The 25866-nt window shown below is 35.1% G+C and overlaps 6 protein-coding genes and 1 long non-coding RNA gene across 7 annotated transcripts; 3 read left to right on the forward strand and 4 right to left on the reverse strand.

The window, feature by feature from the left end:
- Positions 1–2576: 2576 nt before the first annotated feature.
- On the reverse strand, positions 2577–4064 carry AT3G44810 (F-box family protein; the record flags this gene model as incomplete). Its single annotated transcript, NM_114350.1, has 3 exons — positions 2577–2864; positions 2921–3067; positions 3153–4064. The coding sequence occupies 3 exons, from the start codon at positions 4062–4064 to the stop codon at positions 2577–2579; spliced, it is 1347 nt and encodes a 448-aa protein (NP_190067.1).
- Positions 4065–4202: 138 nt separating this feature from the next.
- On the forward strand, positions 4203–4487 carry AT3G06935. The gene has a single exon (NR_141292.1). It is a non-coding gene; the product is annotated as an other RNA (long non-coding RNA).
- An 882-nt stretch (positions 4488–5369) lies between these two features.
- Positions 5370–8831, reverse strand: AT3G44820 (Phototropic-responsive NPH3 family protein). Its single transcript, NM_114351.5, has 3 exons — positions 8443–8831; positions 8161–8230; positions 5370–7780 (listed from the first exon to the last, which is right to left on the reverse strand). Exons 1-3 carry the CDS (start codon positions 8490–8492, stop codon positions 5945–5947), a joined length of 1956 nt encoding a protein of 651 aa, NP_190068.4. The 5' UTR covers positions 8493–8831; the 3' UTR covers positions 5370–5944.
- A 4139-nt stretch (positions 8832–12970) lies between these two features.
- On the forward strand, positions 12971–16524 carry AT3G44830 (Lecithin:cholesterol acyltransferase family protein; the record flags this gene model as incomplete). Its single annotated transcript, NM_114352.2, has 6 exons — positions 12971–13365; positions 14045–14267; positions 14443–14729; positions 14856–15195; positions 15293–15558; positions 15951–16524. 6 exons carry the CDS (start codon positions 12971–12973, stop codon positions 16435–16437), a joined length of 1998 nt encoding a protein of 665 aa, NP_190069.1. The 3' UTR covers positions 16438–16524.
- Positions 16499–17840, reverse strand: AT3G44840 (S-adenosyl-L-methionine-dependent methyltransferases superfamily protein; the record flags this gene model as incomplete). The annotated part of the gene is made up of 3 exons (NM_114353.2): positions 16499–16912; positions 17011–17655; positions 17772–17840. 3 exons carry the CDS (start codon positions 17838–17840, stop codon positions 16580–16582), a joined length of 1047 nt encoding a protein of 348 aa, NP_190070.1. The 3' UTR covers positions 16499–16579.
- A 483-nt stretch (positions 17841–18323) lies between these two features.
- AT3G44850 (Protein kinase superfamily protein) lies at positions 18324–21344 on the reverse strand. Its single transcript, NM_114354.2, has 4 exons — positions 20809–21344; positions 19420–20388; positions 19274–19321; positions 18324–19081 (listed from the first exon to the last, which is right to left on the reverse strand). Exons 1-4 carry the CDS (start codon positions 21010–21012, stop codon positions 18698–18700), a joined length of 1605 nt encoding a protein of 534 aa, NP_190071.1. The 5' UTR covers positions 21013–21344; the 3' UTR covers positions 18324–18697.
- Positions 21345–23651: 2307 nt separating this feature from the next.
- FAMT (farnesoic acid carboxyl-O-methyltransferase) lies at positions 23652–25515 on the forward strand. Its single transcript, NM_114355.3, has 3 exons — positions 23652–23838; positions 23945–24589; positions 24688–25515. The coding sequence occupies exons 1-3, from the start codon at positions 23770–23772 to the stop codon at positions 25018–25020; spliced, it is 1047 nt and encodes a 348-aa protein (NP_190072.1). The 5' UTR covers positions 23652–23769; the 3' UTR covers positions 25021–25515.
- Positions 25516–25866: the final 351 nt, after the last annotated feature.

Genomic DNA, 25866 nt, shown 5'->3' on the forward strand with positions numbered 1-25866 from the left:
ATTCAATCCATATGGACAACAATGGAATATATAATCTCAAACGAGAAACATGTAACCATAAACCCTAAATCATTGTAGACAACCATGATTCTTCAACGCAAAACCCTAAATCATATAAACTAAACGCTAAATCCTAAACAATAAAGCCAAAATCCTAAAATGTAAACCCTAGATACTAAATCCTAAACCCTAGACATTAAACCCTAGCCCTTGACTTTAAAGCCTAAACCCTAAATCCTAAGTTTTATATGTACATAATCTATAACCATCAATTCTGGTCCATGATAATCTAAAGCATTCTTCTTAATCTGAAAACGTAAAATACTATTGAGATCGATGTGTTCATAACCAATCATACAATATACACTCGTATTTATTATTTGTTAATATGTAATCGTGGATAAATAAATATTAACATTTTCGTAAATAAACTTTTGTGGATATGACCAACAGAACTTGTTTCACCATATTTTATCAACATCTTTTTCATAACGTAACACTTGTTTTATGGATAGTATTATCAAAACGCAATCATTTTGAATTATCGACCATCAACACACATCCACCAAACTTTGACCATGTGGTCATTTCAATCATTTCGAATTATCGACCATCGATGCACATCCACCAAACTCTGACCACGTGGTCTGCATACAAATAAGAATGACAAAATAGTAATTTGTATACATATCATCCTTTCCTTGAAACCCTAGCCGCCTATCACTCTGATATCATCTTCTTCCTCCGACCCATTAACCTATTCAACCACCATGTCTTCTTTGATTCATCAAAACCATAACCATTATTACCACCATCATCATCATCCCTCTTCCACCTCTCACATTTCACCTCTCCATCAACTATCACAAAAACAAATTAAAGTCTTTACCTTATTCATCAAAATTAGGTCAAATTAAACAAAGAAAAGTAAAAAAAGATTGAAAATATTTGAGTTTATCACCGGATCTTAACAATTTTGACTAATCAAGTTGAATCAAACAAATTGGTTTATAAAATCTATAAAATTTAATTTCTATTTGAATCAAACAAGTTGAAATTTGCTATAAAATTTGAGTTAGTCTTGGGAGAGAGGCTTTCCTTTCGCACTATATACGGGTATGAAATGAAAATAATGGAAAAAGTTGGATTCAATTGTCAACTACTCCTATCGGAAATAGGATTGACTACGGATTCGAGCCAGGAAGTGTAATTGAGATTTGAGAGAGATGTCACGTCATTTGGGAGAGAGGAAGAAGAAAGAAGGAAAAAGGAAGAAAGAAAAGAAAAGGAAGAAAGAAAAGAAAAGGAAGAAAAATATTATTTAATTCCTCAACTATATCAAAGTAACTATAGTTAACTTAGTTTTGAGAGATTAATGGTAAAAAAACTTGAAAAAGTGCCTACTCCCATGAAAGTACTCTATTGCCTAATTAGAACTCAAAAAGTCTCATTCTGCCTAATATTCCCTAAAAATAAAGAGAGTTTTGGGGTTGCTTAGAATTTTTAAATCAGGGGGAAAATATTAGATGCATTGTTTTATATACAACAATTAGAAATGAAGCTATGCATAAACAAATTTGGTATTAAAATAAAATAAAAAATAATATGGTATATAATATGATTGTTGTTTCCTAATATTGATGGCAACTATTTTAGGAATATAATAAGGACGAATTTCATTTCCCTATTTGTCCCCAAAAATGTTTACCATTTAGAAGGAATGTTTACTCAAAGTAGATCCTACGTAATTCCTCAATATTCTTCTTATGACGAACCATAGAACAAAATTATTGTTCCTCAAATTTGAGAGGAACAAAAGGTAAAGATCTTAAAGTCACTTAAAATTGGTTATATGATAACATTTACATTTAATTAGGGGAAAAATTCAGTTTATAAAATATTTTGAAAGTAAGTTTTAATTATAATACATTAAGAATGTATTGTTTTAATTGATAACAAGTGAATTCAGATTAATTTTTAAAATTCAAAATAAGATTATTAAATTTATTTAAATCAATATTAATACTTAAATTTTTTATAAAATTATATATATTAACTTCATAGCTTATCCCTTTGGGACATCCGATTGTGACATTTTTTATTAAAATTTGATTTATTCTATTTTTAATTAAATTTTAAAAACACATTCATTGACTCATTGTTACATAAGATTCAGACACAATCATATCAGATCAGACAAGACGATTATGTTCTTTGGTGTATAGATCCTAACACTAATTATTACTTTGAACTACCATATCAAAACCTACAAAAATCACAAAGCCCTGTCTTTTCCGAAACACTACTAACTTCTATGGTAAGAGTACGAAGAAGCCAACAACAAATAGTTCCCGTTATGCTGGAGAATAAAAGAAAAACACATAAACAATAATTGTTCAAGAAGCCCTATTTTCAAGACCAAAAGACCTAAACATAAACCATAAATAGTTAAAACAATAAAGACCTTATCAATTGAGTTTTGAAGAAATAAAACAACACATGGATGATGATGATGATGATGATGATGATGATGATGATGATGATGACGATGATGATGATGACGACGACGATGATGATCAAATGACTTGCATCGTGAGCCTGGATGAAGCAGAGGGAAGCTTCATCAGATCCTCTGTGAGTTGCACCTTTTTGGAGTCAACAATTGTCTCTGAAAAATTGACTTGCACCAATTGAAGACACTCCATTTTCAGTAAGAAATGGCTAATGTGTTTCAGCTCGTTTTCAGTTCCTTGACACTGTATGATACGCAACATGTTAACTTTGTTACTCCGGGGAATGTGAATTTCATCAAACTCATCTTCATCTGTGCCATGATACAGACCCTGAAGTATTAAGAAGAGAGACTACTTTAATCCCATGCAACAGTCATACATAGATAAAGTAAGATTTTACTTCTTACCTCGAGACACAATTTTGTTAGGTTCGGAGAATGCTCTAGCAGAAGTGGAAGAAACACTTTCCAAACTCGTTCAGTGTTACCCAAAAACACTAAAACAAGGAGGTTTTTGAACATGGGGAGCCCGCCTTTGCAGCATTGCGAAATCACCTGAAACACACACACACACACACAAAGAATGTTATCATGTTTTCTAACCGAAAGATTATGAGACTTTACACAAAATGAAACTGACCTCAGTAGCAGAAGAAGTCAAATGAAGCATCTGGACATTGCGTACCGCAATCATGAGATCCGTCACATTCGGTTCAAAAGCCTCATCACAATTTTCTAAGAAATGAAGATCCAGTGTAGCATTGACAAGGGACTCTAAATTGCAATGTCGATACCTATGCCGAGCATAGGTAGAGTAGAGGAGGGTGACAAGGTTTGGTGTGTCAAGTGCAACAGTGCGAAACCAATCGAAATCAGCAGAATATTTATAGACGATGGATAGACTCTTAACGGTTTTGCTCGAAACAACGTTCGGCAACCCTGGAAAAGACTTTTGGTCTATGGTTAAGTCCTCAAGTGCAGGGCATCCAGCAAGAAGCACATTAGAGAACTTTATTCTATCAAACCAAATCGAATCAAGGACGAGAATCTTAAGAACCGGAAGACACGTATCAGAAGGAAAATAGACGATGAAGAGATTTGTTCCCAATGTAAGTTTAACCAATGTTGTGCTCCTGAATACATTGGATGGGAAACGATGTAGACGTCGAGTCACAGATGTTAAGCATAAATGAAGCTCAGAGACACCGTGTTCCAGCGCGGTATTTATCCAGCGATCAACACGAACATCGTCATGTTTATCTCCATATATAAGTGAGAACTTGTTGATAGGGACACTGCCTTGGAAAGCCAATCTTTTATCGACAAAGTCCCTGAAACTCTCTTGAACGTCGTCCATGTTCTGTTCACCCACTTCCGGGTGAGAAATGATGGAATCGTCAAAGTCAAGATTACGCCGGACAGCAAACAAAGTCCTCCACCTCTTGGAGAGAACAGAGGTTGAAGCAGCTTGTTTCGTTTCCAGGGAGGACAAGACGTGGACAAGAAGCTCATCTGGAAGACAATTCAGTGACGCCGTAGAGACAGAACTCATCCCTAACGGCACCTGAAACATGAAATTTGAGCTCTAGCACTAACTAACACGTAGCAAGAACCAAGAATATACCACAAGCATGTACAAGACTTTGAAGAAATTTGAACAATCCGACAACCAAGACAAAGCTCAAAATTGCCACCACAAAACCTATACATCGAATTACTACAAAAGAAAGAGTTTAAGACAAAGCCCTAAAGGTTCAAGCTTACTGTCCAAGAGACATGAAAATCATTCATTAAATCGAAAACAATCTGAAGGGATAAACAAGATACTTCCGACAGACCGTTAGATCCAGTTTCCATATTGAAAAATATTAACAAAAAGAGAGTTCAATACAAAGCTAAAGGTTATAGCTTTTAAGGTTCAATGTAAACCCTAAATGCCCTAAAGGACTAAAGGTTCAAGCTTTCTCTCCACGAGACATGAATATCATTCAGGAAATTGATAACTTCATTCATCAAATAGATAAATAAATGAGAATCATTAACTCAAGGAATATACAAGACTTACAGGATCAACAACTTCTTCTCCATTGTCCATTTCTCAAGGTTCAGTTTTGTGTTTTGTTTCTTCTGGAATCTTGATAGGTAGGTGAATAGGAGGATAATCGAACTTATCGTTAAATGGATAAGTTAGCTTCACTAAACTAATCTGCTATTGGTTATTACTGGCTAACTACGCTCGAAATGTCGTCACGAGGGAAATTTTGGATTTCTTTCCTTTTTAGGTAATTTTAAGTGTTTGACTCTATATATAATTGAAATGTATTAATCATAAACATTACAATTTATACTTGTTAGATAGGGAAAAATCCATAATGGTTTGGTGTTTTTTGCTGCTCTTACAAACCTTTGCATTTAACAGTAGGTAAGGTAGAGTTAATTGGCATAACTCCATTGTATCTTATGTTTGAATTTCTTTCTTGATGCGGAAGAAACTTTGGTGTTTTTGTGGATCTAATTGTCGACGGGTCAGGTGTAACCGGGTTAGCTGGACCAAAATTTGGGCCGCAGGAGCCATCAAGAAGTGGGCTACGGCCCAAAACATGTTTTGTGTGTTTTTGTTCCTTGTGAAAGAAGCAACAGCATTCCAAGAGGGAAAAGGACTTTAAATCTGATTCATACAAGGACTAAGGAGACGTTGGAGCTAATAAATACAAGTTCAGATCTACATAGTACTCGGTCATTTTTAATTTATTGAGTTTTAGTTTTATCTAAAAGGTTAAAATACTGTATACAATCTGAAGCAGCTTGTTACGTGGGAAGTAAGGACAAGATTTGGAGAAGAAGCTCGTCTGGAAGACAATTAAGTTACACCTTAGAGATAGATAAGATTCTGATTTTGTAATCTTTCCTTGAACATCATCTGTAACAATGTAGTTTTCTAAGCAAAACAGATTCTATATATTGACAAAGCAGTAACCTCCACAAAACGAAAAAAGATTTACACACAGATAGTACTTACAAGACATCTACAAATATTCAAACACAAACATATCAAATCAGACAAGAATTATACTCTTTTTTCTTTATCTCTAGATACTAGATCTTGTTATTTACTTTGATCGTGTATATAAATACCCCAAAAAACCACCACGATAAGGCCAGTCTTTTCCGAAATTCTATCAACTTTGATGGTATGTACCTTGGGAGAAAAACCGCGGCAAATACTCGAAACCGAAGCAGGAGATCATCTTCTTCTTCAAATGGCCAGCTTCTATTCTTGGGCCCTTTTCCTGTTCATACAAAGCAACATGTTTCTGTTGTTGGTTTTCCCGGGAAAAGAGAGAAACTTCTTCGAGGGAATGCCTCAGGAAAGAACTTTCTCTGTGTTGGGCTTTAAGAGAAGAGAGGAAGATAAATGTTTTTGAATGAAGATTATCCGAAGAAAGAGAAGCTTTTACGGTGTTTGGAATGGCGGGAGGAACGAGGGAGTGTATGGTCAGCGGTAGCTGATCTAGGAGTGCTGGACACTGAGTTCTGGACTGTATCATTCTTAGCATCAGAAGCTCGTGGAAGAAGAAACTTACAGCCGAGCTTGACCAGACGAGGCGAGCTCATTGAGCTAGAGGACTTACTAACTCTCTTCTTCATCTCCTGCTTAATACTCTGAAACTCCTCTTCTAGTTCTCCAACCCTTGACCTCATTTTCTGCATATCAACTTTCAAAACCTGGTTTTGGCGCACAACAGTCACCCAACCATCTCTCTGAACTATCTCCTGTCCTGTTCTTCCACCAGGGATCGTCACTGCATGAGCTGTTTCGGTGTTTGCAACATTTAGACCACCTGCAAGAGCGGTTCTGAGATGCATTTGTTCAAAGAAGAGTACTTGGAGAACAACTCTAAGCGGTAACCTATCGTTATGGGAAGCATGAGCGCAAGCGTCTATAGAGAGTCTTTGATAGTCCATGATGTTGCATAGTTGTTCCTTGTCTCTATCTGATAGCCATGGATGCTCCTTGAAATAAATATCAAACGCTCTGTATAAACCATCATACAACGGTCTTGAAGATTCTGGAAGAGCTGCTGCAAGAGACCGCATTTTATCCGGTTTCAGATTCACATCAGAAGCGACTTCTGCCATGTAGCTATCTACTAGATTCGCCACTTTTTTTAACGGTGCTGGAGAAGGAGATGTCACTGGATCCAAAGATGGAGGAGAGAACTCAGGTAACTGTGAGGATGATGATGACAATGATGATACAAAATGGCGGACTATTCGTTCTACACAATCTACATTGTACAACGTCTCTGAATCAGAATAGTTCAAAATCAGAAGATTATCGAGCGTTGCTAGCTCCAACTGCATTCCTATTCTTTTCTCCAACTTCTTTACACAGTTCCCATCAACTCCTAAAATGAAAGCAACACGAAGGAGACCTAACAAGAACTTACAAAAAGATCTTCCTCTCTTTTCAGGTAAAAGACTTAAAATGGTCTCAAGCAAAGCAATCTGATCAAGAGGAGGCATAGAGGATGGTGAAGAAGCTTTTGCCAAATTAAAACTCACTACTCTTCTTCTGCTTTTGCTACTGTCACTTGTTCCACTCTGCCACCGTCCTAAACCCGGTAAGTACTTTCTCGCATAGTACATCATAGCGCCGGCTAAACTTTCAGCACGTATACCTTTTGTTTCCATTGTCTTGATGAGTCTTTTAAACAAATCTACACTAAGATAAGAGATATCTTCATACCACCAATCCGAACCTGAGCTTCTCATTCGCGCCCCCGTGTTTATTCCATTCCATAAAATGCTTCCACCTGGACTCTGCAATGTACCATACATCATCATTGGCCATCCAAATAAACTCGGGTCAGTACACACCATTGTGGACACAGCGTTCATGAGTTTTGGTATCATCTGAAGCTTTTCTGCACTCTTCAACACCGGACTAGAGCTTTGTAACGCCAAGATACAGTCTTTCCAATTGCGAAGCACGTGCTTGTGCAAAAAAGTTTCAACTTGGGAAATCAAGTTATCTTCCCCATATTCATTTGTCATTTCAAGGTACTCAGCTGCACAGTGTATGGAAACTAAGTTTTTCGAGGTGATATCTACTCGAGCCCCGTAACAGAATCTCGCAACTATCAAGAAATTGTCTGCACCACCAGGGAACTCTTCAAGGACTGTTGTCCAGAGAGATTGCTTATCAGTGCTTTTAGAATCTTCATACATCCTTGCTAGCTTTCCACATTTTGAAACCAATGGAAACTGCATATACACACATACATAACTCTTGTTGTTATTTTACACAGTTGCTACAAATACTCATAGATACATACTTACAGAAGCAGAAAGATGCAAATACCATGATACATATATTTCAATAAACATAACCATACATGTGTACACAACTATAAGAAAGGTATACACATAACTGGTAGCTGAATCTATGTAGCTTAACATGATCTAATTGTTTTCACAGGTAGACTAATTGGAACAAGTAAGCACCAACTAGACTTATCTCTTTTCCTAAAATCATCATACTAAGAACCACTTAGCTAAATCCAGCAATGTTCCTATGAAGACAAAGGAGATACCAAACCCAAGAAGAAAGCAAAGGATCAAAAGAATAATAAAAAAGCTTATACCTTATGAAGATGGAACTTCACATCATCAACAACAACAGTGATATCACTTGACAGTCCTGTCTTGCAAAACCTGAAAATTCCAATTCCAGTCTCTTTAAGGAGAATCTTTGAAATGACTTGGCAAGTGAAGAATTGAATAAAGCTGCAAACTTTAAGGTCTCTGAGCTACCGACATCATAAAACTGGACAACTGAATGAAGTTTGGACAGAACCCATGAACTGAAATTGTATAAAACAAACACACATACATGCAAATAGTGAGAAAGAGAGAGAGGTTTGTACCAATCGTTCCCTTCTCTGTGAAACTCAGAGACTTTAGCAACAGGTGACATGCCTCAGAGAGAGAAAAGACCCAATTCCACTCACAGAAATATGATCAAAATTGAAACTTTCACATCTCACAAGGAAAATTAAAACAAAGAATTTAAAATCCTACCAAACCCATAGAGAGTATAATAATAAAATGGAAGAGAAAAGGAGAAAACTTTAAAACAAAAAGCAAATTCTAAGAAGAAGAAGAAGAAGAAGAAACAATTTTTATTCATCATTCAAATCAAAAGTCACATAAGAGAGAGACGTCAAGAAACCAAGGGGTCGTTTTTGTGGGCAATAGTGTGGTGTGTGGACCTTTACAGCTAAAAAATCAACCAAAGACAGAAGAAAACACACAAAAACGATTTTAAAATACAAAATACTTTCTTTTTTCACTAAAATTGAAAACAAACAATTTCTTGGTTTTGGTAGGTACTAAAAGAATAGATATCTTTCTAGAGTGAATTCAGGACAAAAGTGGATTATATTTATAGATCCCAGAAAGAAAAGGGTTTTTTCCTTCTTTACGTTATGTAATGAATATTGAGCTGATTTTTTTTTTTTTAAAAGCAATAAATCTGAGGGAATTAAGGAGACAAAGAGACAAAAGTAACTGTGTGTGTGTGTTAAAGTGTTTCAGACATTTTTTTTTGAGGATCAGGAGAGTTTAAATGGGCTCTAAAGAGAAGGTAACCAACGTGGCTTATGATGAAATTCTGGTTTAGTGTTGAAGAATTTTATTAACTCGGGTATATTTAAGGTTTGGGTTATATCTTTAACACTAGTGTTTAACCGGGTAATCAAGACTGGGTTTGATTGATCATACCTCTTGTTTAAAGAATATTCCCTTTGTTTCTAATTACATATCGTTTAAAGATTTTTCACACAAATTATAAATTACTCCCTCTATTCCTTTTTATTTGAATATTTTAAAAAAAAAAATTGTTTCGAAAAGATTGATTTTTTAGATTTTCTATACAATATTTATTACTTATTATTAATGAATTATAAATTTTAATACAAATGCTTGAGTATTATTGGTTTAAAGTCATAAGAAATTGTAAAACACAAAAATTAATACATTTAAAATCAACTTTAATATGTTTATCTTAATATGTGTGTTTTTCCTAAATAATCAAACAAAAAAGAACAGAGAGATTATAAATTAAAAAAACTATTAAATTTTATATTTTACCCTTTGTTAATATATTTTATATTTTTTTTTATTAGCCAAAACATTTAAATAGTAGGGGATAAAACTAAAATTTTCACAAAATATGTGCATTAAAAACCTAAAAATACAACTATTATGAAATGAAATTTAAATATTAAAACGACAACTAAACCGAAACAGAAAGAATAATATCTTACATTTCTAGCTCTTTTTTTTGTATTTAAGCAACTGTAGAATAGTGGTATCAATCATAAAGATCATATAGATTTTGTTCCCTAAATTTTGTAATATATATGATAATAAATTCATTGGATAATTTTTTAAAATACAAATTCGAAAAGGATAATCGGACATTATGAATTTTCTTCTTAATATTATTAGGTAGATTTTATGGATACTAGAGTCTCTAACTCTTCGTCTGTCCTATGCGAAAATGTTACTATTTAATTGCCAAAATCCTTTTGATCATATTTGATTCTAACATTATTTTTTTTTGAATATTTTAAAGCTTGCCGCCTATAAACAATGATATGATAAAACAATATCATGGTTATGTTGTTTTGCATCCATATGTCTCTCAATAGAAAGAATTTGTTCTAAAGTTGTTTAAAGAAAAAACTAAAGATTGATAATTATGATTTTGATATAGAATTTATTCTCAACCTCCACTCGTTAAAAAAATTATTTTCATTATCAAATTCATAATCACCACCATTACTAAATCAGGGGCGGACGTATGTAGACGAGAGATGGGGGTGGGGTATATGCATTAAAGTTAACAAATATTCTCAAATTTACTAGATTATGCCATATAAAAATAATTTTTGAAAATTTATCAAAACTATTAAAGTTATTTATGTTTAGAAATCGTCGGTTCGAATTATACCGGAAAAAAGACCATATAAAATGCTATAATCTTTGATATGAGGAGATATATGGGCAGAGGATCAGTGTTGTGTTTGTGCCTACTCAATTATAAATGGGGCAACAGCCCTAAGCCACATCTTAAATTCTAATTTTTGAAGCCACATTAAGCCTTGTATCAGCTGTTGGCCTTGGTTTAAAGTTTTAAACGAGTTGAGCCCTTAGTTTCATTCAACAAGTGTTGACGCTTAGTAATTGAACGAAACATATGGACCCGGATTAAATTTCTAAAATGAAACAATGATGTCTTCCTAATTGGCTTATAATTTAATACTAATATTACTATTGTTTTCTTATATAGACATTGATTTCCAAATAATGAAAAGTGAGTTCATTTCCGTTTTATGGTTGATAAAAAGTACATGAGCTTCTTGAATCCGTGCAAACGAGAGCTTATTATTCTTCATATATCTTCTAATACAATTAACACTATCTTTAGAGTCTCTCCCGATTGGAAGTTGGAAAACTGCTGAAATATATGTTTTTTAATTTAACAAGATCTTTTTAGCAAATAAACGTACGTATATAGACAGAAGCCTTGATCAGACATTATGTTGTCTTAACACAAACGTTAATACTACATGTCGTATGCATGATAATATCTTCTTGTAGTATGTGATGTGCCCCAATGATTGACTGAAGAGAGTAAGAGACGTAGCATAATCTTTTCGATGATCTCATTTTTGGCCTTTGGATTCTCTGACTACCAAAATAAAATTGTTTATTCTGCAGCACCTCTTTGTAATTTGTATCACTATTTTAATATATGGACAAATTGAACAAAACAGAAATATCAAAAAGGCCAAAATATATTTTGTTAAATACATACTAAAATAATGGCAGCAAGAAACCTGATGATTAAGATGGAACGGTGAACAAAAAGAAAAAGGTGGAGAAGTTTTGGTGGCAAGTGATCTGCAAAAATGGGTTTACGTGCTCCACTACCCTTCACGTGTCTTCGTGCCTCACGATGCCAATCTACAATTTTGACGACGAAAATTAATCTCTTATTAACTTTAGAATATAATTCAATGATCAATGTAATGCACAAAAATGTTATGACCCATTTGAGAATAATTTCTGCATTTATTTTAGAGTTGTATTACAGAAATGGTACGCATGCATTTTTACATGTACTATAGAGTTTGATCTAGCTAGTAGTAACCAATTAACTATGTATCCTTAAAGGGTCTGGGGAATTCGTCTAATCTGTGACATAGGCAGGATTGTTACCGGATGGCGTAAACCGAAAATCGTAATGATTAACGAAAGCCGGATTCTCCAGAGGGTTAAATGAACGGTATAGCCGGATTCTAACCGGTACGTTTTCTTGTAAAAGATTAATTTTGGTGATATATAATGTGTAATTAAAATTTTTGTTATTCCAACTTCCAAGATTATAAATTATAAGTAATATATGTATATATACAAATTAATTTCTATTAAAGTGATTCAAAAGTAATACTCCCTCTTTTGCCATAAAAAAACAAAAACAGTAATACTCCCTTTATTTTAATTTATTTGTAGTTTACGGAATTTAGTTTTGTTATAACATAAGTGATGTTCTTATTATTCTGTGCAAGAAATTTGTATTCCACATAGTATTTCTTTTGAATATTTGTATTCCACATAGTATTTTATTATTGATTTAATATATAATTTTCAAATAAAAATGATGAGAAAATTCAAATATTTTCATAATCTATGTAATTTTTTTAATGTGTACATGTGCAAAACTCTTAACTACAAATAAATTGATTTTAAAAAATATTGTGATCACTTGAAGATGTATCTTAGAAATTGTGTTGACCAAAAAAAGGAATTGTCTTACGAATGGTACTAATTACCTTCGTATTTGCTAAATAAAACGAAAGAAAAAGGAAAGTTATTTTTAATATTTTGATTCTAGAAATTAAGTTCTTAAGCTATATATGTCACTTGGTCTTAATTCTTAAAGTATTAATATACTAGGAACTGTGACTGATTAGTATGGCAATAGAAAAAAAAACTAAAGCAAGACTGCATGTAAAAAGAAAGACAAGTGTCCTAAAAGTAAGCAATCTTCATGCTTTTCACACACTAGCTTACAAGTCACCTCGATCGAATATTCCGCCCATCAACACAATAAATGTTGAAATTTCTTACTACTACTATTAAACACACACAAAAATGGCGGCGTAAGAAGGAACAATATTAATTCTTCTTCTCATTCTCATTATTTCCATCTTCAAAAAATTGTCGTCAAGCTTTTTAAGACCAAAACTGTTCTTTCCTTCTTTGCATTTTCCGTATCTATCATTTAATGGCAATAATTTTTTTCCTAATGAAATGAAATCTTTTTTTTTAGTCTTTTTAAGTTATATCAATTTGTGTTTAGCTCATAATAAAATACATTGTTCGATGTCTCCACTTCTCCGGTTTAGAAAACTATCGTCCTTCTCTGAAGATACCATTAACCCTAAACCCAAACAATCGGCAACCGTCGAGAAACCAAAACGGCGCCGTTCCGGGAGATGTAGCTGCGTTGACTCATGTTGCTGGTTGATTGGTTATCTCTGTACGGCGTGGTGGCTTCTCCTCTTTCTTTACCACTCTGTTCCGGTCCCGGCGATGCTTCAAGCTCCGGAGTCTCCGGGAACTCGGTTGAGTCGAGACGGTGTCAAGGCGTTTCATCCGGTGATTCTTGTTCCGGGGATTGTAACCGGCGGGCTCGAGCTTTGGGAAGGTCGGCCTTGCGCTGAAGGACTCTTTCGTAAACGTCTTTGGGGTGCTAGCTTCTCCGAGATTCTTAGAAGGTAACACATTAGACCGTTATGTTCGGTTCGAGATATTTTTTTAGACCCGGTCAGATATTGGTTTGGTTCGTCTGGTTAGGGGTATGTATAATTGGTTAAGCTTGGTTTCTTCTTGAATTGGCTTTACGTAGTGTTATACTGTTGTTGTTATGGATGGTCTTTGGATTTTCATTTTGGTTAATGGGTGGAGATGGTTCTTTGGGTTTTGTTATTGTTTTGCAACTAGTTTATGAAAATATTATTTTCTAAGTAATGATGGATGGTTTTAGGAAATTAATAATTAATCGTGATTTTTGGGATATGTTTTTAAATGTCATTCGAATTTGGAAATGGAAACCGTAAGTTTTGATTTCTATATAGGAAGTAGAAAATCGTCCTACAAAACTATAAAATATATTTATGTTCAAAACATGAATGACGATTTCATTGCATTTTAAAACTTACTAAATTTAGAATATCAGTTTTAACATATTATTTTAGTATTTCTAAATTTTCATATATTTTTGGTTATGGTTTTAACATGGATTCTGGAAAATATATATATATATATATATATATATATATTGATTGTTACGGTTTTTGATTTACATGATTTTCTGGTTAGCATTTCGATTTTCTCAATTCTGAATTAGTTTGAAGTGTATACTTGGTCGTTTAATTGTTGTAATTTGATTTATAGGCCATTGTGCTGGTTGGAGCACTTATCTCTAGACAGTGAGACCGGTCTCGATCCATCGGGAATCCGTGTCCGAGCAGTCCCAGGACTAGTGGCTGCAGACTATTTCGCACCATGCTACTTTGCTTGGGCAGTTCTCATAGAGAATTTGGCAAAAATTGGATATGAAGGCAAGAACCTTCACATGGCCTCTTATGATTGGAGACTCTCTTTCCATAACACCGAGGTATGCTCAGATTAGTAGTTATTAATACCTATATGATCACAGTGACAACACTGGTAGTCTAGAGAACGATGATAAGACATCCATGCTTACTACTTTAGTGTATGTAATTACAGATTGTTGTAGAGATTGGGTTGTGTTGGGACTAATCTATAGTTTTTGGATTGAAACCGAGCAGGTACGTGACCAATCGTTAAGTAGACTGAAGAGCAAAATCGAGCTAATGTATGCCACCAATGGGTTTAAGAAAGTTGTGGTGGTTCCGCATTCAATGGGGGCTATCTATTTCCTTCACTTCCTTAAATGGGTAGAAACACCTCTTCCTGATGGAGGCGGTGGGGGTGGTCCAGGTTGGTGTGCCAAACACATCAAATCCGTCGTCAACATTGGACCCGCCTTTTTAGGTGTTCCTAAAGCCGTCAGTAATTTACTTTCTGCTGAAGGCAAAGACATCGCTTACGCCAGGTTAGGTCCATGAACATTTTTAAATTTACTTTCACTTGTTATGTTAGTATTCATGAGAACTATAACATTTTTAGTGAATATTTGAATTGGCTTAATGGATTTTGATTGGTCATTTTTATGGTTCAGATCTTTGGCTCCAGGTCTCTTGGACTCGGAACTTCTCAAGCTGCAAACACTCGAACACCTTATGCGGATGTCACATAGCTGGGATTCAATAGTATCTTTATTACCAAAGGGCGGTGAGGCAATTTGGGGCGATCTAGACTCGCACGCTGAAGAAGGACTCAATTGTATTTACTCCAAGAGAAAATCATCGCAGCTATCGCTAAGTAATCTCCATAAACAAAACTACAGCCTTAAACCGGTGTCACGGGTGAAAGAACCCGCAAAGTACGGAAGAATCGTATCTTTCGGGAAACGAGCATCAGAACTGCCTTCCTCACAACTCTCTACGCTAAACGTCAAGGTTATATTAAAAACCTTTCCATGGTTCTGCCTTTTCCGGGTCGTCATTGGAATCTAACAGCACTTCACTCTCTTTTTTTATTGTCTATGCTTAACAGGAACTGTCAAGAGTAGATGGCAATTCAAATGACAGTACATCATGTGGAGAGTTTTGGTCAGAGTACAATGAAATGAGCCGAGAAAGCATAGTAAAAGTAGCAGAAAACACAGCTTATACAGCCACCACTGTTCTTGATCTTCTTCGATTTATAGCCCCTAAGATGATGAGACGAGCCGAAGCTCATTTCTCTCACGGCATTGCTGATGATCTTGATGACCCTAAGTATGGACATTATAAGTACTGGTCTAATCCACTCGAGACCAAGTAAGTCCAAAACATAGTCCCATTGTCCTTTCTGTTTATAGCTAGTAGAGATGCTATCATGGCCAAACTGGCTTGGCCTCACCCACTTTAAGTCTTGTCTTTTAAATGTTTTATCCTGTCATGTGTTGAGCCCGCTGTTAAACATCAAACAGAAAGATAGATATTGCGCCTTGGCGGGCAAGTTAGGGCTAGGTCAGTCCCAATTGTCCCATGTCGAGCTTAGCAACAAAAAGGGTGGTTATTTCTGAGACGTGAATGAGCCTGTTCATGGCTGGTCCGCGAACATGTTTCGTGTGACCACATCCCTAATAGCTAGTAAACTTAAGTACTCATAGAAGAAATCTACAATGGCTGGAATTAATTTATACCTTGTTATATATTTTCCCTAACAGATTACCGGAGGCACCAGAGATGGAAATGTACTGTCTTTACGGAGTAGGGATTCCGACCGAGAGATCTTACATATACAAGCTCGCAACCTCTTCCGGTAAATGCAAGAGCAGCATTCCCTTCCGGATAGATGGATCTCTGGATGGAGATGACGTTTGTCTTAAGGGAGGAACACGGTTTGCGGACGGAGACGAGAGTGTACCGGTGATAAGTGCGGGGTTTATGTGCGCAAAGGGATGGAGAGGAAAAACACGGTTTAACCCGTCAGGGATGGATACATTCTTGCGGGAATACAAACATAAGCCGCCGGGAAGTCTACTAGAAAGTCGAGGAACGGAAAGCGGAGCTCATGTAGACATAATGGGTAATGTTGGACTCATTGAAGATGTTTTGAGGATAGCTGCCGGAGCTTCAGGCCAGGAGATTGGTGGCGATAGAATTTACTCGGATGTGATGAGGATGTCGGAGAGAATTAGCATCAAGTTGTGAAATAATTAGGACATTAGCCAATTTTGTTGTTGTCATGTATAAAATACTAATACAAAGCATAGTTGAAGATTAATTTGGTTACGTTTTTTAAGTAGATACCTTTAAATAAAAACATACATCAATATAGTGATCTTGAAACAAATCAAATTCTTTTAAGCACAATAAGGTATTGCATTCCGGGTTTGGCATTAGCAAGTTGAGGAAGCATTTCTTGTGTCTTTGTCTTGACAACTTCAAATGTTTTCTCCATGACATGTTGACCAAAGTGTGAAGCTACAATTCCTCCAACAGTGACCTTAAACGAGACCGTCAAAAACTCGGGGTCTAATGGAATCTCCTCGTTTTCTTGGCTGATTATATCGAACCTTTCTATCGTGTAATACACATTATCCTCGATGATTTGTTTTATCTCACCCGCGTATGCAACATAGATAGGCAATTTGAAAGTGTCAAGCTTTTCTTGATCAATCAAGCCCTTTATTTGGTTAAAAGTCGTTATCAAATTAAAGTCAAATATGTTAGTAACGACTTTTATTACTCATAATATCATATGGAAGTTGTTTATTATTTTACCTGTTTAGCTATGTCATTAAGAGAAGATCCAATGCAATCTATCATCATTCCATTCAATGTTTCTGACATTTGAACTCCATTTGGTAGACATGATCCAAGAAGAAAGAGCAATCCACCGGAGACGAGCTCTTGAGCTCTAGCAGTCAAGAAACTCTCCATGTCGATCTTGTATTGATCAAGATATGCTCTCACAACTTCTTTTGAGAATCCGGTGCAGTGTATGTCCTTGTTCCACGCATGAGAATCGCAGTCTTTAATTTTCTTGGGAATCTTGGATAAGAAATGGAGTGAGTAAGAAGAAACTCCGACATGGAGACTGCTCCTAGGAAGAACACGTCCAAAGAAAGAGGCTGGAACTCCAGTTGCAAAATATTTTCTAGCTGGAGGAAGTGTCTTGAAGAGAGTGTTGAAATCGTTGTTTGAAGAATCGTTGAAAAAAACTTGGAACTCTATTTCCTCGAGATTATTTTCTTGTTGATACTTGTGTTCCACGGCATCTATTATGGTTTGAACCGCTCTGAAAGTATTAGGTCCAGTGGAACAACCGAAATCAGCTATGTTAACAAGATTTGAAGCGAGGTCTATATTGAGTTTCGTGGAGATGGCTTCGTTGATCTTCTCGGTAGCTGCTTCAAGCAATCCTCCCTATAAACCATCAATATGCAATCAATATCTTCAAAACTGAAAAATGATGAATATGTTGATGATAAAAAGGTGAAACAATTTTACTTCAATAATCAAATTTTGTATAAAGAAAAAACCTGATATTTTGAATGTTGTCGGTAACTCTCGGGACCTTCACCGCCGATCATCGTGAAAGAAGTCGACATGACTCTCTTGTTCCGTGATAAATCTTTTCTTTGAGTGATTTTTGCGTGTCTTTTTGTTGTTGTTGTTGTGATAATTATATGAGGTACAAGTGCAGACTTTTGTACTTGTTTATGTATGAATTGGTCTTTCCTTCCTTTGAGGTTTGTTAAGTACAGTAATCAAGAAATGAAATTTTATAATATGCTTACAATATATATATATATATATATATATATAATAACCGTGTAACGTCATGTACGTTTTACTCCAGTTAAAATAATTTGTGTAAGCAGCCTCTCAATATGGACTTTTCTTCCAACTTATGGATTAAAGATTAACGAACTCGCCGAAAGAGAAATTTAATATATCGTAGTACTAGTAGGGTTTAATGAATAATACTAGGAAGAAGTAATTAAGCTATGTGATTGGTAAAAGGAATAATTAATAACGAAAAATATACGTAAAACTAGAGCTAGTCAACACGATTTTTAGGGTCTAGATTTGTGATTAAGAAAAAGAATGATATGGAACATGTGAGGACGAATGGTGACATTGAGAGAAGTCTAATCAAAGATATGAATGTTGTTCTAATGAAGTAGAGAATATGAATTCGTAAGGATATATGGATTTGCATTGAACCCCAATTTGTGTCTCTTATAATCTCACCACTTTCAATCTCAATTGGTTCCAAGTAACAAAATTTCAAATCTTACCCTCAAACACGAAACGAAACACACAAGTCTGAATCTTCGATACCGAAAAAAGCCAAACCTCAAACAACAAACCGAAGACGAGACAGATAAATAAATTTTGGAGGTAGTTTTATCATTTTATTACGTGCGAAGATCTCGACCATATTGACGTCCTTCTCTCGTTGTCACTTCGGTTCAGAGACATCAATAGCGATATTCCCTACACCAGCTTCCATTGCTTCTCTTTCGTCCTTTTCCTTTTCTATGTTCTCATTTGCTGCTCCTTCTTCTTCTCCTTTTGGTTGTTGTGGTTTCAGTGACGGTTCAAGCAATCTCGGGCCAGGATTGAACCATGGGTGTTTTAGGCATTGGGCGGCTGTTGGTCTCTTCTCAGGCACAAATTCAAGAATTGTGACTAAGAAATCTGACATGTCTTTTGCGTCCTGCTCGCTGAAATCATATTTCTCCTTCAAGACTTTGCTGATGGGCCAAAACCGCAACCGCCGGATGTGCCTTAGCTCACCTTGTCGGTTGAAGAAATCTCGTGAGTATCGACCACCTAATGCAATCTACGGTTGAAAACAAATGAAGCTCATCAATACAAAATTAGGCTCTACTATTTTCTGAGTTTCAACCATCAAGATTTGCAGTCATATGCAACCAAAACAACTAAGATCCAACTTTAGAAAGGATTCGATACTAGAGATATATCATGCAATCTTATATGGTCACAACACAACGACTATGTTTATCAGCTTTACCTTTCGTGGCATCATCCCTAGAAGCTCCATCATCAATGCCAGGTGATCCTGAAACAAAGGCAACCAGTTCAAGACTGCACATAATAGTGATACAACTTAGCTCTTCATACCAAACTGGCAAAGAAAGTGAATATATATGAACATACCTCATCCCGGTCATAATTTTCACCACTGTGAGGATCGAACAAGACATCTCCGGTGGCCAGCTCGAAACAAATACAAGCAAAGGACCACATATCTGCAGAAGTTGAGTATTTTGAGCCAAGAACAACCTCTGGACATCGATACTGTCTTGTCTGAATATCGCTTGTGAACTGTTTATATGTCCAACAAGCATTCCCAAAATCTACTAATTTGCATTTGCACTCTATATCACTCAGTAATTTCTGCCTTGTGGATCGGCTTCCTCTCCTACTACCCCGACCATTCTTTTTGTTAGCCTTCTCTCTGGCTTCTTCACCTTCCATTAATCTTGTGGAACTTCCTTCAGATCTCTCTACGGTGGAATTGCCATTTATTCTTGCTTCGGAGTTAGAATCTCTCTCACTTTCTTCCAAAGCTTCCTCTCCACCAAAATCTTGAGCCACCACCTTCTTCGCTTTCTTACGAATCTTCTTCTTCTGATTCTTTGTCAAATCACCATTGTACGTATAACTTTTAGTTTCAGGTTTAACAGCAGACTCAGAAACAATCTTGTCCTTGGTTATAGGCAGAACAAGTGGAACACCTGATCTCCTCACATCTCTCGACGGATCAATCGTAGACAAAAGCAGAACATTCTCCGGCTTTAAATCAGTATGAATAATAGAAAGCTCACGATGAAGATAATCCAACCCAACCAAAATATGAAAACAAAGCTCTTTAACCATGTGAAGAGGAACCCCTCGGTAATCACTGTACTTAATAACCGACAAAAGGTTATCTCCCAAATACTCGAAAACCATACAAACATGCTTCCCATTAGGACCCGTATGCTTGAAATGATCCAGTAGCTTTACAACACACTTCTTATCACCCGAGTCACCTTCAGCTATCTGTTTCAAAATCTTTATCTCATCCATTGCTGCCTCTGTATAATGTTGAGCACTCTTCTGAACTTTCAAAGCTACATAACGCTACACAAAAAAGAACTTTCAAAACTTCACACATGAAACTAAAGAACTACTGATCTAAGCCTAAAGATTCAACCTTTAGCATTTCTCTACAACAAGTCAAACAACTTGATCAAGCACATTACACTCAAAGAGTCTTATATACTAAGAAACCTAATAAAGGAATCATTTTTATGCTGGTAAATTGGTTTTCTAGCCTAAAAAACTAAGAGATCTAACGATCTATGAATAACCCATCCCGGGTAATCGGTAATCTAAGACTAAGGATTCAACTTTTAGCATTTCTCTACAACAAGTCAAACAACTTGCACAAGCACATTGCAGTCAAAGTCATATATACTAAGAAAACCTACTAAAGCAATCATGTTTAGAACCTCAATTGGTTCTCTAACCTAAAAAACGAAGAGGGTATAAGTCACATACCGATTCTTGCGTATCCCAAGCAAGCCAAACAGTGGAGAAATGCCCCCAACCAAGTTTACTCTGAATCACATAAGCTCCATTCTTAAAAGTATCACCGACTCTTACTGTATGGTATCCTCCTTTCTTATAATCCTCTGTTCCTTCGTCCTCCGACGAGTACTCACTTTCGTCATTCACACGTCCGTTGTTTTTGTCCTCCGCCATAGCTGAAACTTGACTAATGAAGCAATCTCAGAGACCAAGGATTCAGAGTAGAGGGTAAAATCTGAATCTCGATTTCAATAAAACCCTAGAAATTCGTGTAGAACAAAATTGAGGTAATGAATTCAAAAAATTGACTGATGATGATAAAAAAAAACAGAATCTGATGAGATCAATTTCGCTGAATGAAGAAAACAAATCACAATGGAGAAATAAGACGGTATGGTGAATCGATCAGAATTTGGAAAAGGTAATGATTGGAGATTTGGAATAGTCAAGAGAGAGATCGTTGGTGGTGTGTCGTCTCGTTGGTTTGGTAGTTAGAAATTGGGTTTGGAAATTAGGGTTTTTCTTCTTCGTTTAGTATCAAGAGAGAAACCGTTTTGGTTAGACCGGTTTAACTATTAAACCAGAAATACGATTTGGTTGTTAAAAAAATAGATATAATAATAGCCGTTACGTTGTGAAGTCAAATTAAAAAGCTGAATCAAAATTGCATGGTAAAAATCTAAAGGGATTTTCTGTCATCATAATTCATAATTACAACATTTTGGTAAAAGCTATCCGATTTTACCACATTGTATACTTATTAGTTTTTAAATCTACCAGATTTTTATGGTAAGGTGATAGAGAAAGAATTAAGTCCACCTCCAATAGTAAGAACCCCTTATATTTAATAGAGCGGTCTAGACGTAATTTTTTATCCGTAATCCTAGCGGACTGATCTGTCGCACTTTATCAAAAACTAATGCCTATTGTGAATCGATCCTGATGGACGCGGAGCAGCCCGTTTGATACATTTAGTTTAAATGTTTTGGTGGAGACATTTTTGATAAGGGTGTCTCATAATTAAAAACTCTTCACATTTTTTTTTTGGTCAAACAAACTCTTCACAATTAACTATTAATATTTTGTAATTTTTTTTGCCCAAAAATAAAAATAATATATAAATTTTGTATATTCAAAATTTTAATATTATTATAGACATTCTCTTCACATGTGGACTGGAGGTGCTTTTAGAGTTGTTGGTAAACCTTGCTTGTAAGATTGGTTCTACCTTAGGGTACTGATATCTAGAAGTAAGGTTTAGGTCTAAGTAGAAGCATGTGTGTATGTGTATGTAAGTAGAAGTAAAACTAGTATAAAAATGTGGGTGTGTGGTGTTGTGTAAATGTTATCCTTGGATCCAACAATAAAAATGTAGACAATTAATGTTTTCTCTCTTCTCTTTTACTAAACGTTTATGTCTTTGTGTTAAAATTAAAATACCAAAAGACTTGAGAGAATGATAGTTCAATTATCTTTGTGCTTGTGTTAAAGTGAGTGAGTGAATCAAAGCATTAAAATGAACTAAGAGAGGTCAAAAAAGGTAAACCTTTGAATAATGAAATCAGAGGAAGAACCGAATTGTCAACTATTGTTCTTGTTTAGAAGAGACATACATGATGTTACCGAACCCGACCACTGGTAACATCTTTGCAACTGCAAAGAAAATTTCTCATTGACTCGTAAACATAAAGAAGAAGTCTTGTTACGTTAATAATTAGTGACACATATTCTTTTATCAATCTAATCCTTTTAGAACACATGTTTAGGCATTTCTAAACTTTGAAAATAAATGGATCACTTCCGAAGATTGACTACTTTGCATTTAGTTTTTACTCTACCAAATAAATTTGTTGATTAGTTATACATTGTGGTTCATGTTTTATGAGTTATGGTTAGTTTTTAAGAGCTGAAAATAGCAAGTCCTTGATGATTTATGTTTATGTATAAAACTTACGACTGTAGATTGTGAAAACTACCAATCTCTTTTGTTGTTTCCATTCACTAATTTCTCGTTTATACCTATACGAAATATATTATACCGTTTGATCTTAGGGAAACTTTTGGAAGAGATAGACCATATACTGAATTACAACTTTGACGACAGAATAAAATAATATACGAAAAATGTTTGTGTAAGAATGAGATAGTGGCCTAATGGTTGAGTGCATCTTAGGAAGAAAATAGGTAATTGGATTGAGTCTTCATGGGCTAACAATCGTTATTTTATTTCAAAAATTTTAAAACTAAATCGTTTTGCTTGCAACAGAAAATACTAATGAAAAATTAACGATTTTTTTGTTAACGGAAAGTTAACGACATGTTTGAAATGACAAAATCAAACAAAATTTTACAATTTTAGTGAAATTTTCAAAGTTTATATTTTTTTCATCCCAAAATTTTTATATACCATTATATATGCTCAACACCATGAAAACCAATACATTATAATCACACACTTTATGAACGAATATCCAGTTTGAAGGAAGAAATTACTTCATGATAATATAAATAATTCAAATAATTCAAAAAAGCTAAAAATTGATGATAAAAAAAAACTAAAAATTGCGGTTCTCATTAATTACTTTTCAAAAAATATCTTCATTTTGTTCTTGTCCGGATAGTTTGTCATGTCCTAAACCATTATAATATTAGTTGTCTTTTATTGGCACGTTTTGTGGATGCAAAAATTGGAAAGACAAGTCAACACCAATCGGCTGCCTCCACAATGACAAAACTATTCGTCAATAAGTCAATCTCCCATGTTTTAATATTTATATAAAAATATTAAACATATATTAATTGATTAGTTTATATGGATATGCTTCACGCAGACCGATTGATATAAATAAGCACGAAGTCTTCCAACTAAAAATTCATCACATCCTCACACACAAAAATAAATCATCACAAGACCAGAGTTAAAAGAGAGACATGTCGACTTCATTCACAATGATCGGCGGTGAAGGTCCCAACAGTTACCGGGAACATTCGAAATACCAGGTTTACTATATTAATTATCATCTAATATACTCATGTTTTTTTTCTTCTTTGAAATCATTTCTATTTAGCTTTAGATAATTGATAGCAAAAAACTTATGGTTCATAGGGAGCACTGGTTATAGCTGCAAAGGAAAAGATCAATGAAGCCATCTCCACGAAACTCGATATCGACTTTACTTCAAATCTTGTTAACATAGCTGATTTTGGTTGTTCCTCTGGACCGAACACTTTCACCGCGGTACAAACCTTAATTGATGCTGTGGAAAACAAGTATAAGAAAGAAAGTAATATTGAGGGAATCGAGTTCCAAGTTTTCTTCAATGATTCTTCAAACAACGATTTTAACACTCTCTTCAAGACACTTCCTCCGGCTAGACTGTATTTCGCAAGTGGAGTACCGGGTTCTTTCTTTGGTCGTGTTCTTCCTAAAAATAGTCTTCATGTGGGAGTTTCTTCTTACTCACTCCATTTCGTATCCAAGGTTCCCAAAGAAATCAAAGACCGTGACTCGCTTGTGTGGAACAAAGACATACATTGCTCCGGATCTTCAAAAGAAGTTGTGAAATTGTATCTCGGTCAATACAAGATCGACGTGGGAAGTTTCTTGACCGCGAGAGCTCAAGAGCTCGTGTCCGGTGGATTACTATTGCTTCTTGGTTCATGTCGTCCAACTGGAGTTCAAATGTTTGAAACGGTTGAAGGCATGATGATTGATTTCATTGGAAGTTCTCTTAATGAAATTGCTAACCAGGTAAACTTCAAAACTCATAAAACACTAGTTAACTTGTCTATATGTTAGTACTAATTGATGCTAACATGTTCTTTCTTTCTTTTTTTCTTTCTCAAAAGGGTCTCATAGATCAACAAAAGCTTGACACTTTTAAATTGCCTATCTATGCTCCAAATGTGGATGAATTGAAGCAAATCATCGAGGATAACAAGTGTTTCACGATTGAGGCATTCGAAAAGATTAGCCACGCAAAGGGGGAGTATCCGTTAGACCCCGAGTATTTGACGTCCGCGTTTAAGGTCACTGTTGGAGGATCAGTAGCTTCACTATTTGGGCAAGATGGGATGGAGAAAACCTATGAGCTTGTGAAAGAGAAGACGCAAGAAATGCTTCCTCAAATAGCCAAAGCCAAACCTGGAATGCAATACCTCATTGTGCTTCGAAGGAACTGATTTCATGATATAGATCTGTGAAATGAAATAAATCTTGAGGCCTCAGTGATGTCATTACTTATGTGTATGTTCTGTTCTTGTCATTTTAACAGTCTCTTCTTTTAAATATCAGTTACAATTAATATTTTCCCTAAGAGAGATAATGTTTCCCTTATCCTCTCCTCTCCATTCTATTCAGCTCTTAATATATAATACATGATGCAAGAAGACCCACCTGGATCAAGTCAACTTCAAGTTTTTCCACCCAAACTCATAACTCCTCGTGAAATATTCAATATTCACCAATAGTATGGATATTTAGGCAATACACCTTTGTAGATTACAGACCAAATCACATGAGTGCCATGAGAGCTTTCCTAGAGTGCCCCTAATTTTGCGATTTACTACTTGTTTGGACATTAGAGCTGTTGTATTTCGAGCCTATATAGCTCAGCTCATTTCTCATTGTAAAATATCCATTATCATTGATTTAATAAAAGTTTGTTTTCTTTTAAAGACTATCTTTGAATTGTTCTTGTTCTTTGTCTTTAGAATCTGAGTGTGGAATTCACTTCCTTTCTATCAATTTACGGATTTGATTGCTTGTGGAATCAAACCTTCTTGTTTATATGTGATTATGGAATCAATCACAAACTCTATCTCCATCGCTACCAATATCTACTTTCGCATGAAGTTTCAAAAAAAATAAAAAATATATATATATATATATATTATTTCTAATTATGATGAAATAGACGATGACAAAAAAAAACTCAAATCGTTTAATTAATAGAGATGCAACTACATCAAAAATGCTAGCTGAAAATTGTTTAAAAATAAATAAATATATTAGTAATTTTAAACGGT

Source organism: Arabidopsis thaliana, chromosome 3, assembly GCF_000001735.4.
Source record: "Arabidopsis thaliana chromosome 3, partial sequence".
NCBI lineage: Eukaryota > Viridiplantae > Streptophyta > Magnoliopsida > Brassicales > Brassicaceae > Arabidopsis > Arabidopsis thaliana.